Source organism: Bombina bombina, chromosome 2 (assembly GCF_027579735.1).
Source record: "Bombina bombina isolate aBomBom1 chromosome 2, aBomBom1.pri, whole genome shotgun sequence".
NCBI lineage: Eukaryota > Metazoa > Chordata > Amphibia > Anura > Bombinatoridae > Bombina > Bombina bombina.
Window position 1 is genome coordinate 679636492 of NC_069500.1, and position 15222 is coordinate 679651713.

At 40.5% G+C, this 15222-nt stretch overlaps 1 protein-coding gene across 1 annotated transcript in view; it reads left to right on the plus strand.

Annotated features, from left to right (window-relative positions):
* DENND4C (DENN domain containing 4C) overlaps positions 1-15222 on the plus strand; it is a 474079-nt gene that overhangs the window by 298908 nt on the left and 159949 nt on the right. The window contains 1 exon segment of the mRNA XM_053702651.1: positions 762-908. Coding sequence (XP_053558626.1) covers positions 762-908 — 147 coding nt within the window.

Consider the following 15222-nt stretch of genomic DNA (forward strand, 5'->3'; position numbering starts at 1 on the left):
CACCAGAAGAAGATTAAAGTTTTGTAATGGCCCAGCCAGCCCAGACCTGCATCCAATCGAAAATCTGTGGGGTGGTCTGAAGAGGGCTGTGCGCAGGAGATGCCCTCACAATCTGACAGATTTGGAGTGTTTTTGCAAAGAAGAGTGGGCAAATCTTACCAAGTCAAGATGTGCCATGCTGATAGACTCATTACCAGAAAGACTGAGTGTTGTAATTAAATCAAAAGTCACTTCAACAAAGTATTAGTTTAAGGGTGTGCACACTTATGCAACCATATTATTTTATTTTTATATTTTTACTTCCCTCCCCCTAAAAGATTTCAGTTTGTTTTTCAATTGAGTTGTACGGTTTATAGGTCACATTAAGGTGGAAAAAGTTCTGAAATGATTAATCTTTGTCTAATTTTTTTACATCACAGAAACCTGACATTTTAAAAGGGGTGTGTTGACTTTTTATAGCCACTGTATAAATGAATTAATTCAATCCACTAGAAATACCTCATGTATGGTCTTCTGAAATCAAACAATTAGTCATTTCGGCTTGTCCTGCATTTGTACTTTTATAATAATTTGTGCAGCCTTCGCTTTGTTCTTGTGGAACCTAAACAGTATGATTGCAGATTATATTTCCTTTGTATGTCCCTCTGCTAGACTGTATAAATCCAATTTAACTTCCCTACAAGTAAAACATTGCTGCAGATGTTATGGGTCCTTCAGTTTTTGGTTTATGCTGTATTTGTGCTAACCTCTTTTATCTCTAGTCCCTCAGAGTACTGCACTTGGGAGTGAAGGGGTCATTGGGAGCAATCATAGCCTGGATAGTTCTAACGATGCTAACTTGGGTGAGCACACTGACTTCATGAGCGATCTAATCAAGCTTGATGACACTGATAACCTTTCTAGCACAGGTATTCTTGGGTGCTACTAACCTTAATTTCACTTCTCATCTCTCTCAACTGCTCCTAACACATGAATGTTGTCTTTTAGCATGTGTGTGTACAAGCATGACGTGAAACACCCTAACTTTTAATCCAAAAATAACCCCCCTAACTGATTTAAATGCTGCTGTGCATTACCATATTTTCATCTGTGTTTTTATTTAGTTTTAAATTAAAGAGCCACTAAACCCAAAATCTTTCTTTCAGGATTCAGATAGAACATACAAATTTAAACAACATTACAATTTACTTCTATTATTTATTTTGCTTCATTTTTTAGATATCCTTATTTGAAGAAAAAGCAATGCACATGGGTGAGCCAATCACATGAGGCTTCTATGTGCAGCAACCAATCAGCAGCTACTGAGCATATCTAGATATGCTTTTCAGCAAAGAATATCAAGAGAATAAAACAAATTAGATAATAGAAGTAAATTAGAAATATGTTTAAAATTGCATTCTCTTTCTAAATCATGAAAGAAAAAATGTGGGTTTTATGTCCCTTTAAGTTGTTGGTTTTGGCTCAGAAGGCTCTAACATCATAGATCATAACTTGGATCTAATGCAAGAGAAAGAATTGCTGGATTCAGGTCAAATATGTTCATACTCAAGACAAGAGACCATAGAGGCATTGTGTACTACATTATATTATGGAAAATGCATGTTAAATAGGAAATTACATATTACACTACTTTCCTTCAGAATAGTCTTTTGCCTCATTCTATTCCTTTAACAATGGGTCAGAGAAAAGCAAAAGTCTAAAACCCAACGTTTTAAATTCACCTTCAATTAAATAAAAATAAAATGTTGTTAATGAGATTATTTTATTTAACCACATACATTTTTGTCTATTTGCCTCTTGCTAAAATCTCGTAATATAAAAACAGACAGCAAGTCTTATTTTCTTCTGCCATGGTCAAATAGTGATTTATCTTATATCATCTTACTTTTTTCCTTCCTCTGAATTTTTAGATTTAATTTCAAATTTGCATAATCTTATCAATAAATTTATACTGATAGGCTTTTGAAATCTGTAAATCTAAATGATATGGTAAGACTTTGGGCTTTAAAACGGGCAAATTGGTTTATTAATATAATAATGTATTAATATAATGGCTTTTTCCCCCAAGACTTCATATATATATATATTACAGTGACAGTATTTTTTGTAGACTTATTTGGGTGAGGAAGAAGTAGCGTAAGGTCTGATGTCCAGTTGATATGCTGTTACACCTAAATCTCATAGAAATTCAAGTTTTAGCACTTTACAGAAATGACTTAAATGCTTATGCATTTATCAAAAGGAGTAATATTTTTGTGTTTTGAAATTGTGCTTGTTTGGACTAGTATTTCTAATTTTCATTGCTCATGTATCAATATCAGCCAGATATAAATGAGGGAAATCCTTAAAATGTGTCCTACTGGGAATTCTTAAGGACTGGAGAAGATAACACTGGTGTAGTTAACCTCTAAAAATATTTGGAGAATTAAACTATTGGTGTAAATTAACTTGGATGGAGCATTAACATAGAGGTTCTTAACATGCTAACAATTACAGATCCCCAATGGATTGCTCATTATGTCCCCTTCACCAATCATCATCATTACCATTCCTTTTACCTACCAGTATGACTTAAAAATATGTCAATAGCTTGTTTGTCTTTTAAAAGCGTATATGAAAACATATCTTGATATAGTATGCCAGCAATTTAAGACATGTCAGTCTATAATTTTTTTTCCATTAATTATTAAAGGGACACTGTACCCAAAAAATGTATTTCTTTTGCATGATGTACAGAGTCCACAGATTCATCCTAACTTGTGGGATATTGTCCTTCCTGACCGGAAGTAGCAAAGAGAGCACCACAGCAGAGCTGTCTATATAGCTCCCCCCTTAACTCCACCCCCCAGGCATTCTCTTTGCTGGCTCTAAGCAGGAAGAGTAAAGATAAGAGGTTAGAGGTTAAACTGTTAGTTGTATTTTATCTTCAATCAAGTGTTTGTTATTTTTAAATGGTACCGGTGTTGTACTATTTACTGTCAGGCAGGACATAGATGAAGATTTCTGCCTGGAGGATTATGATCTTAGCATTTGTAACTAAGGTCCACTGCTGTTCCCACAGAAGCTGAGGAGTATAGGAAAACTTCAGTGTGAGGAACGGTTCTTGCTATACAGCAATGAGGTATGTTCAGTCATATTTTCTGCAGAGACTGTGTTAACTCAGAAAGGCTGACAGTGTCCCCATTAGGGGAAGGATAAGCAGTAATCCTAGTGTTATCAGAGGTTTTTACTAGCTTGCATAAAGGGTTAATTTTTTGTGGGCACTCAGTTTGTTATGTGAATTTGGGAGAAACGTTTTTGTGTCTGGGAGTAACGTTTTTTGTTTTATGGGACATTTGCTTGAGGGTTCTTTGGGGTTGTTTATAACCCACATGGCTTTCAGGCAGGGTTTGTTAGTTTTGTGTAGGCCCCAGCAACATCAAGTGAGGTGGGTGGAGCCTACATTTGCAAGCAGCAAGCAACTTCTCCTGAGGTCCTGAGAGTCTTCTGAGGGACTAATTGAAGCTTTAAACCCCATATTATCGCTTCCTAAGGGCAGGTAGGGCCACAGCAGAGCTGTGGCAAGCTGCTATAGGGGTTTTAACCGGTTTTAGACATATGTCAATCCGGTTTTGTCAATTGGGGGTTTATTGCTTATTTACTTGTGGTGCAATCTTCCTAAAGCTTAATAGGTACACTGTTAAAATTTCAGAAAAATTGAAGCAATTTTAACCTGTTTTGCAGTTTGTGTATGCCTTTTTTTCTCTTAACTGACACTGAGGAAACTCATTGTTCAATTTGTTTAGAAGCCATTGTGGAACCCCCTCTTAGAATGTGTCCCACTTGTACCGATATATCTATAAATTGCAAACAGCATATTTTGACTTATAAAAGTTTGGCATTAGATGATTCTCAGACAGAAGGAAATTAGGTTTTGCCATCTAGTTCTCCCCAAGTGTCACAACCAGTAACGCCCGCACAAGCGACGCCAAGTACTTCTAGTGCGTCTAATTCTTTCACCTTGCAAGATATGGCTTCAGTTATGAATACTACCCTCACAGAGGTTTTATCTAAACTGCCTGGGTTGCAAGGGAAGCGCAGTAGCTCTGTGTTAAGAACAAATGCTGAGCCTTCTGACGCTTTAGTAGCCGTATCCGATATTCCCTCACAATGTTCTGAAGTAGGGATGAGGGATTTGCTGTCTGAGGGAGAGATTTCTGATTCAGGAAAGATGTTCTCTCAGACAGATATGACGGCATTTAAATTTAAGCTAGAGCACCTCCGCTTATTGCTCAGGGAATCAGAGAAATTGTGTAACATGGACAAATATTTAGAGGTTCCTGTTTACACTGATGTGTTTCCAGTCCCTAAGAGGATTTCGGACATTGTTATTAAGGAGTGGGCTAAACCAGGTATTCTGTTCTCTCCCCCTCCTGTTTTTAAGAAAATTTTTCCCATTTCTGACACCATAAAGAACTCATGGCAGATGATCCCTAAGGTGGAGGGAGCTATTTCAACCCTGGCTAAGCGTACAACTATTCCTATTGAAGACAGTTGTGCTTTCATTGATCCTATGGATAAAAAATTAGAGGGTCTCCTAAAGAAAATTTTTGTTCATCAAGGTTTTCTTCTTCAACCTATAGCATGCATTGTTCCTGTAACCACTGCAGCTGCCTTTTGGTTTGAGGCTCTAGAAGAGGCTCTTCAGATGGAGACCCCACTAGATGATATTTTGGACAGAATTAAGGCTCTTAAGTTGGCTAATTCTTTTATTACAGACGCCGCTTTTCATCTTGCTAAATTAGCGGCTAAGAATTCAGGTTTTGCCATTTTAGCGCGTAGAGCGTTATGGCTTAATTCCTGGTCAGCTGATGTGTCGTCTAAATCTAAGCTTTTGTCCATCCCTTTCAAAGGTAAGACCCTATTCGGCCCTGCATTGAAAGAGATCATTTCAGACATTACTGGAGGGAAGGGTCATACCCCCCTCAGAATAAGTCAAATAAGACAAGGACCAAACAAAATAATTTCCGTTCCTTTCGAAACTTTAAGAGTGGTCCCTCTACCTCTTCCCCTGCTGCAAAGCAAGAGGGGAACTTTGCTCAACCCAAGCCAACCTGGAGACCTAATCAGGCTTGGAACAAGGGTAAACAGGCCAAACAGCCTGCTGCTGCCACTAAGTCAGCATGAAGGGGTAGGCCCCGATGCGGGACCGGATCTAGTAGGGGGCAGACACTCTCTCTTTGCTCAGGCCTGGGCAAGAGACGTTCAGGATTCCTGGGCAGTAGAAATTGTTACCCAGGGATACCTTCTAGATTTCAAGGATTCCCCTCCAAGGGGGAGGTTCCATCTTTCTCAGTTGTCTGTAAACTCGACAAAAAGATAGGCATTCTTACGCTGTGTAGAAGACCTTTTTACCATGGGAGTGATCTGCCCAGTTCCAAAAGCAGAACAGGGGCAGGGGTTCTACTCCAATCTGTTTATAGTTCCCAAAAGGGAGGGAACCTTCAGACCAATTCTGGATCTCAATATCCTAAACCAATTCCTAATAGTTCCATCTTTCAAGATGGAGACCATTCGGACTATCTTACCATTGATCAAGGAGGGTCAATATATGACCACCGTGGACTTAAAGGATGCGTATCTGCACATTCCTATCCACAAATATCAAAACCAGTTCCTCAGGTTCGCCTTTCTGGAAAAGCATTATCAGTTTGTGGCTCTTCCTTTCGGGTTGGCCACGGTGCCGCGAATATTCACGAAGGTGCTAGGGTCCCTTCTGGCGGTTCTAAGGCCACAGGGCATAGCAGTGGCGCCTTATCTAGACGACATTCTAATTCAAGCGTCGTCCTTCCAACTAGCCAAGTCTCACACGGACTTAGTGTTGGCCTTTCTAAGGTCTCACGGGTGGAAAGTGAACGTAAAAAAAGAGTTCTCTTTTCCTCCCTCACAAGAGTTTCATTTCTAGGGACTCTGATAGACTCGGTGGACATGAAAATATTTCTGACGGAGGTCAGGAAATCAAAGATTTTGTCCACCTGCCGAGCTCTTCATTCCATTCCTCGGCCGTCAGTGGCTCAGTGTATGGAGGTAATCGGACTAATGGTAGCGGCAATGGACATAGTTCCGTTTGCTCGCTTGCATCTCAGACCACTGCAACTATGCATGCTCAATCAGTGGAATGGGGATTATGTGGATTTATCTCCTCAGATAAATCTGGATCAAGAGACCCAGAGACTCTCTTTTTTGGTGGTTGTCACAGGATCATCTGTCCCAGGGAATGTGTTTCCGCAGGCCAGAATGGGTTATGGTGACGACAGACGACAGTTTTCTGGGCTGGGGTGCAGTCTTGAATTCCCTGAAAGCTCAGGGTTTGTGGACTCGGGAGGAGGCTCTCCTACCGATAAATATTCTGGAATTAAGAGCGATATTCAATGCTCTCCAGGCATGGCCTCAGCTGGCTTCTGCCAGATTCATCAGGTTTCAGTCGGACAACATCACGACTGTGGCTTATATCAGTCATCAGGGCGGAACAAAGAGTTCCTTAGCGATGATAGAGGTCTCACGGATAATCCAATGGGCAGAGGCTCACTCTTGCCATCTGTCTGCGATCTATATCCCAGGTGTAGAGAACTGGGAGGCAGATTTTCTAAATCGTCAGACTTTTCATCCGGGGGAGGGGAAACTCCATCCGGAGGTGTTTGCTCGGCTGGTTCGCTATGGGGCACACCAGAGTTGGATCTGATGGCATCTCGTCAGAACGCCAAATTTCCTCGTTACGGCTCCAGGTCAAGGGATCTTCAGGCAGTACTGATAGATGCTCTAGCAGTACCCTGGTTGTTCAACCTGGCTTATGTGTTTCCACCTTTCCCTCTCCTTCCACGTCTGATTGCCAGAATCAAACAGGAGAGAGCATCAGTGATTTTGATAGCGCTTGCGTGGCCATGCAGGGCTTGGTATGCAGACCTGGTGGACATGTCATCCCTTCCACCATGGTCTCTGCCATTGAGACAGGACCTTCTGATTCAAGGTCCATTCAAGCATCCAAATCTAATTTCTCTGCAACTGACTGTTTGGAGATTGAACGCTTGATTCTATCAAAGCGGGGTTTCTCTGAGTCAGTCATAAATACCTTGATTCAGGCTCGAAAGCCTGTTGCCATGAAAATTTATCATAAGATATGGCGTAAATATCTTTTTTGGTGCGAATCCAAAGGCTTCTCCTGGAGTAAAATCAGGATTCCTAGGATTTTGTCTTTTCTCCAAGAGGGATTGGAGAAAGGATTATCAGCTAGTTCCCTAAAGGGACAGATATCTGCTCTGTCTATTTTGTTGCACAAGCGTCTGGCAGATGTTCCAGACGTTCGGGCTTCTGGTCAGGCTTTAGTTAGAATTAAGCCTGTGTTTAAAGCTATTGCTGCGCCATGGAGTCTAAATTTAGTTCTTAGAGTTCAGGGGGTTCCATTTGAACCCATGCATTCCATAGATATTAAGCTTTTATCTTGGAAAGTGTTGTTCCTAGTTGCTATCTCTTCAGCTTGAAGAGCTTCTGAGCTATCTGCATTACAATGTGACTCTCCTTATCTTGTGTTCCATGCTGATAAGGTGGTTTTGCATACCAAGCCTGGGTTCCTACCTAAGGTTGTTACTAACAGGAATATCAATCAAGAAATTGTTGTTCCTTCTCTGTGTCCTAATCCTTCTTGTAAGAAGGAACGTCTGTTGCACAATTTGGACGTGGTTCGTGCTTTGAAATTTTATTTGCAGGCAACCAAAGATTTTCGTCAAACATCTTCTTTGTTCTCTATTCTGAAAAGCGTAGGGGTCAAAAGGCTACGGCGACTTCTTTCCTTTTGGCTGAAAAGCATCATCCGTTTGGCTTATGAGACTGCTGGACAGCAGCCTCCTGAAAGGATTACAGCTCATTCTACTAGAGCGGTAGCTTCCACATGGGCTTTTAAAAATGATGCTTCTGTTGAACAGATTTGTAAGGCTGCGACTTGGTCGTCGCTTCATACCTTTACAAAATTTTATAAATTTGATACTTTTGCTTCTTCGGAGGCTATTTTTGGGAGAAAGGTTTTGCAAGCAGTGGTGCCTTCCGTTTAGGTTCCTGTCTTGTCCCTCCCTTCATCCGTGTCCTAAAGCTTTGGTATTGGTATCCCACAAGTTAGGATGAATCCGTGGACTCGGTACATCATGCAAAAGAAAACAAAATTTAATGCTTACCTGATAAATGTCTTTCTTTTGCGATGTACCGAGTCCACGGCCCGCCCTGTCTATTCAAGACAGATAGTATTTTTTTATGTAAACTTCAGTCACCTCTGCACCTTATAGTTTCTCATTTTCTTCCTTGGCCTTCGGTCGAATGACTGGAGGGTGGAGTTAAGGGGGGAGCTATATAGACAGCTCTGCTGTGGTGCTCTCTTTGCTACTTCCTGTCAGGAAGGACAATATCCCACAAATTAGGATGAATCTGTGGACTCGGTACATCGCAAAAGAAAGAAATTTATCAGGTAAGCATAAATTTTGTTTTCGTGATTCAGATTGAGCATGAAATTTTAAGCAACTTTCTAATTTACTCCTATTATCAAATTTTCTTCATTCTCTTGGTATCTTTATTTGAAATTCAAGAATGTCAGTTTAGATGCCGGCCCATTTTTGGGGAACAACCTGCGTTGTCCTTGCTGATTGGTGGATAAATTCATCCACTAATAAAAAAGTGCTGTCCAGAGTACTGAACCCAAAAAAACTTAGATGCCTTCTTTTTCAAATAAAGATAGCAAGAGAATGAAGAAAAATTGATAATAGGAGTAAATTAGAAAGTTGCTTAAAATTGCATGCTCTTTCTGAATTACAAAATATTTTTTTTGGGTTCAGTGTCCCTTTAAGTTAAACTGACACTCCAATACTTAAAGGAGACATTATACACTAGATTTTTCTTTGTATAAATGTTTTGTATATGATCGATTTAAATAGCTCATACAGTTTTATTTTATTTTTTAAGACACGATGAGTCCACGGATCATCTTAATTACTAATGGGATATTCACCTCCTGGTCAGCAGGAGGAGGCAAAGATCACCACAGCAGAGCTGTTAAGTAGCTCCTCCCTTCCCTCCCACTCCAGTCATTCTCTTTGCCTACGTTAGTGATAGGAAGAGGTAAAGTGAGGTGTTAGATTAGATTCTTCAATCAAGAGTTTATTATTTTTAAAGTAGTACAAGATTGTGCTGCTTTGTTCTAGGGTGTAGCCGTGGTCCATATCAGTCTCTTCAGTAGAGCATAATTCTCACTACGTCTCCCATGTAATTGTTTGCTGCCCTTACCAAGAAAATCTGAGGGATATTTGCTCAGGACTTTCTTTCTAAATTACAGGTCCATATGCGGGAGAGGACCTCGCAAACCTGGGAACTGCCTTACTGTCCGGCAGGAGATAATGAGGTAAGTGCTAACTTTATTCTAGGGGTGAAGTAAGGAGACTCAGAAGTAAGTTGGGCACGTCATTTTTAATTATCACTCATTGGATTTAGCCTTATTATCAGAGGCTTACAGGTAGATTCCTTCAGAGTTTTAGGGAACACTTGGGGACAGTTAAACGCATTCACTGGGGCTGTAGGGACATAGACTTTCAGTGTGATAAATATTGCCCTAACGGAGCCATCACTGAAGAGCTTAAATTCTTATTCCCAGAGGCCTACTTTTATGTTATAAGCCGACCAAGAGTTTTTATTCTCTAGAGCTAATTAGCTGAGAGGGCTAAAGTCTACGCGATTTGCGCGCCTTTTACATAGCCCTAATTCCGTTGAATCAGAATCTTCTCTTCACGCAGCAGAGATACTGCTTGTTTTGTATTTATAGTTTTTTTTCATTCACAGGATGCCTTCGATCATGTTAGGTTCCCAATCCGGGGGCAAGTCACCTCAGCAAGACTTAACTGAGGTCTGGTGATCGTTTCAATTCTAACATTAAGTCTTGTAAAAACAAAGCAACAAAGTTTTATTTCAAAGGCTCAGTAACAGCCAAATTTGTAGTTGCCAATGGTGCATACAGTTGGTATAAGAACCTCCTAGGAAAGTTAATTACCATATCCTTTTAACATTTAAAGGATATTCAATTTCTATTTGAAAAATGTGAATAAAGAGGTTACATTTGTTTTATACTTTGATACTAAGATGGAACCAACTAAGATGTTAAATGAGTCTTATGCATTTAAATAACACCTAAACAAAATATCTGAGGTGTAAGTAGGTGCTGCAATATTTGCTTGCTAATCATTCCTGCACGCAAAAAGAAAAAGTTACAGTTTAGAATTTAAAGAGACAGTAACGTTTTTTATTTGTTAATTTTATTAAAAGATTTTCAGTTGGTTTATTTGTTTAATTCATCCTTTGTGACTTAGAATGATACAAGAGCACACAAAAAATCAAGGTTACTTTACAAAAAAGATTTAAAGAGACAGTAACGTTTTTTTTATGTGTCAATTTTTAGTAAATTTTTTTATTTTATTTATTCTAAGGTTTTTTCTGTGTAGGAGTCTGTTGACTATGGTCAATCTATGCCACAATATAATGTCCCACAACATTTTATGGCCCACATGCAGTGCCCTGCGCTAACTCTCATACTCCTCTCGGAGTTACTCTGCATTTCATGCATGTTACGTTCTTCCCACGTGGTAGAAATCATTACTAGAGGAATTTTTTTCAATCATTTAGGGATGATTGAATCAGTAGGTGCTATTCCGAATGGTTCTTCCCCGTTACTTGAAAGAGGAAGATACTTCGGGATTATCTGGGAGAGAATTTTCAGACTCAGATGAATAATATTTTATTCTGAGGTTGGTTTTCTTCAGTTTTCTAGCTTGAACATCTCCATTTGTTACTTTAGTAGGTTTTAGCTACTTTGGGAGACTCCAACGCTATTGGTGTACTCTTTCCTAGTGCGTCCAGTAAGTTATAAGGAATGGAAGAAACCGCATTCTCTATATTTGTTTCCCATAGCCGACTCAGCTAGGAATAGTTTTCAACTTAGCTAGGAGAACTACTATACCCCTAGAGGATAGTTGTGGTTTTTTGACGGGTGGTTTTTTCACGGGTCCTGTGGCCAAAGATTAGAAAAGGGAAGGTACACCAGGGTTTACAATAGCAACCAGCTGTCTACCGTCACTAGTGCGACAGCATATTGGTTTGATGTGTTGTCTGATGCTACTAAGCCAGAAACTCACATGGATAAAATCCAGGACAATAAAAGCTTTCAATGGGCTACTTCCTTTATTTCAAATTCTTCCCTTCAAATTATCAGGGAGCATAGGTTTTTCTGTTCCAGCTCACAGAGCTTTATGGTTAGAGCCTTGTTATATGAATGTATGCTCTAAGTCTAAACTTTTAACGATTCCTTACAAGGGGAAGACCTTGTTGGGACCTGGCTTCACGGAAATTATCTTTTTTGAAGAATTTCAGCAAAAAAAAAAATCCAAATTGCCTGCTGTTAAATCAAGACAGCAGGAAGAACATGCCCCCGATCCGGGATCGGATTTTGTAGGGGGCAGACTTTCCGTCTTCATTCAAGCTTGAGTTCAAGATATTCAGGATCCCTGGGCAATAGAAGGTAGTGTCCCTGGGATACAATTTGGAGTTCAAAAGTTTTCCTCCCAGAGGCAGTGTTCTGCTTTTAGGTTTATCTATAGATCAGACAAAGGAGAGGCTTTCTTACACTGCGTAAGTGTACTGTCCTTCTAGATGGAAACTCTTCGTTCCAATTTTCCTTTGATCCAAGAGGGTCAATTTATGACAGTGCTTCGGTTACGGGGCATGGAAGTGGCAACCTATCTGGACGACATCCTTGTCCAGGCGTCATCCTTACAGCGAGTAAGATTTCTCATGGACATGGGGTTATCCTTCTCATTTTCTCGGGTGGAAGGTTAATTTGGAAAGGAGTTCCTTTGTCCCATGCACAAGGGTGTCTCTCTGGGAAACATAATAGATTACATATCAATGAAGATTTTTCTGACAGGATGTCAGGAGATCAGAGACTATCGATACTTGTCTAGTCATTCAGTCCACTCCTCGGCCTTCAGTGGCTCAGTGCACGGAGGTTATTGGGCTGATGGTGGTAATGGACCTCATCCCGTTTGCTCGGTTCCATTTCAGACCTCTGCAGTTAAGCATGCTCAGGCAATGGATCGGAGATTATACAGATTTGTCTCCTCAAGTGCTACTGGAGCAGGAGACAAAGGATTCTCTTCAATGGTGGTTGTCTCTGGATCATCTCTCCCAGGGAACCTGCTTTCCCAGACCATCTTGGGTGATTGTGACAACAGACGCCAGCCTTCTAAGGTGGGGAGCAGTCTGGGGCTCCCTAAGGGCTCAAGGGGTTTGGACTCAGAGTCTGTTCTTCCTATAAACATTCTGGAGCTGAGAGTGATCTACAATGTTCTTCTGGCCTGGCCTCAGTTAGCCTTGGTCCAGTTTCAGGTTCCAGTCGATCAAAATGACGTCAGTGGCTTTCATCAATCATCAGGGAGGAACATGGAGTCCTTAGCGATGACAGAGGTATCCAAAATAATTCAGTGGGCGGAGGCCCATTCTTGCTGCCTGTTGGCGAGCCACATCCCAGGGGTGGAACATTTGGGAGGCGGATTTCCTGAGCAGGCAGTCCTTTTATCTAGGGGAGTGGGAACTCCATTCGGAAGTGTTCTCCATCTTTTTCCTCCATTTGCTTTTCTTCCTCGGGCTATTGCTCGAATCAAGCAGGAGAGGACTTCGGTGATCCTCATAGCACTGACTTCGCCTTTGTAGGATTTGGTATGCAGATCTGGTGGACATGTCATCTCTGCCACCTTGGAGACTTCCGTTGAGGAAGGACCTTCTAATTCAAGGGCGCCTTCTTCACCCAAATCTGGTTTATCTGAAACTGACTGCTTGGATATTATCCAAGCAGGGTTTTTCTGACTCGATCATTGTGACCATGATTCAGGCTCGAAAGCCTGTTACTAGTCAAATTTATCATAAGATATGGCGTAATTATCTCTATTGGTGTGAATCCATGGGCTAATCATGGGGTAGATAGGATTCCTAGAATTTTGTCTTTTCTCCAAGAGGGTTTGGAGGAAGGTTTATCGTCAAGTTCCCTAACGGGTAAAAACTCTGTCTTTCTCTATTTTGTTACACAAACATCTGGTTAATGTCCCAGATGTACAATCATTTTATCAGGATCAGGCCTGTATCCATACCAGTTACTCATCCATGGAGTCTGAGTTTAGTTTTCAGAGTTCTTCAAGGGGCTCCGTTTGAGCCTACTCTTTCCCTTAGATATTGAGTTGTTATCTTGGAAAGTTTTATTTCTTGTTGCTATTTCTTCTGCTCGGAGAGTGTCAGAGCTCTCGACATTTTAGTATGAGTTTCCTTATCTTATTTTTCATTCAGATAAGGTAGTTTTACGTACTAAATTAGGTTTTCTTCCTAAGGTTGTTTCTGATCGGAACATTAATCAGGAGATTGTTGTTCCTTCCTTGTGTCCTAATCCTTTTCTCCTGTTAAGTGTAGTCAGTCCACGGGTCATCCATTACTTATGGGATTATATCTCCTCCCTAACAGGAAGTGCAAGAGGATCACCCAAGCAGAGCTGCTATATAGCTCCTCCCCTCTACGTCATACCCAGTCATTCTCTTGCACCTAACTAATAGATAGGACGTGTGAGAGGACTGTGGTTGTTAAAACTAGTTTTTATTTCTTCAATCAAAAGTTTGTTATTTTTAACAGCACCGGAGTGTGTTGTTTTTTCTCAGGCAGCATTAGAAGAAGAATCTACCTGAGTTTGTGTATGATCTTAGCGGTCGTAACTAAGATCCATTTGCTGTTCTCGGCCATTCTGAGGAGTGAGGTAACTTCAGAACAGGGGACAGCGGGCAGGGTTCACCTGCAAGGAGGTATGTTGCAGTATATTATTTTCTAAGGAATGGAATTGACTGAGAAAATACTGCTAATACCGATGTAATGTAAGTGCAGCCTTAAATGCAGTAGTAGCGACTGGTATCAGGCTGATATGTATGTATGTTTACACTGAGGTATTTCTGGGGAATGGAACTTCACTAAGAAAATACTGTATACATTTAACTTATATTTGAGCCCACACTGCAGTGAAAGCGACTAGCAGCAGGCTTATTAATAACATTTCATAATTTTATTTTTAAAACGTTTACTGGCATGTTAATCGTTTTTCTCTGAGGTACTTGGTGATAAAACTTGTTGGGCATTATTTTTCCACATGGCTGTCGTTTATTTATGAATAAAATCAGTTTACTGAGCTTCCCCACTGTTGTAATATGAGTGGGAGGGGCCTATTTTGGCGCTTTATTGCGCAGTAAAAATTCAGTCACAGTCTTCCTATTTCTTCCTCCATGATCCAGGACGTCTCTACAGAGCCCAGGGGTCTCCAAAACTAGTTTTGAGGGAGGTAATCACTCACAGCAGACCTGTGAGACTGTGCTTTTGACTGTGATAAAAACGTTATATTAATTTGTTATCCGTTTTTGGGTACTAAGGGGTTAATCATCCATTTGCTGGTGGGTGCAATCCTTTGCTAACTTAATGCATTTACTGTGAAAATTTGGTTGCTATAACTAATTTGGTTCATTGTTATTTCAACTGTGACAGTTTCTTTGTGCTTCTTAAAGGCACAGTAACGTTTTTTATATTGCTTGTAAATTTATTTGAAAAGTATTTTCCAAGCTTGCTACTTTCATTGCTGGTTTGTTTAAACATGTCTGACACAGAGGAATCTCTTTGTGCAATGTGTTTAAAGGCCAATGTGGAGCCCAATAGAAATTTGTGTACTAATTGCATTGATGCTACTTTAAATAAAAGCCAATCTGTACATGTAAAGAAAATTTCACCAGACAACGAGGGGGAAGTTATGCCGACTAACTCTCCTCACGTGTCAGTATCTTCGTCTCCCGCTCAGGAGGTGCGTGATATTGTGGCGCCAAGTACATCAGGGCGGCCCATACAAATCACTTTGCAAGACATGGCTAATGTTATGACTGAAGTATTATCTAAATTGCCAGAATTTAGGGGTAAACGCGACCACTCTGGGGTGAGAACAGAGTGCGCTGATAATAATAGAGCCATGTCTGATACTGCGTCACAATTTGCAGAACATGAGGACGGAGAGCTTCATTCTGTGGGTGACGGATCTGATCCAAGTAAACTGGACTCAGACATTTCAAATTTTAAATTTAAGCTTGAGAA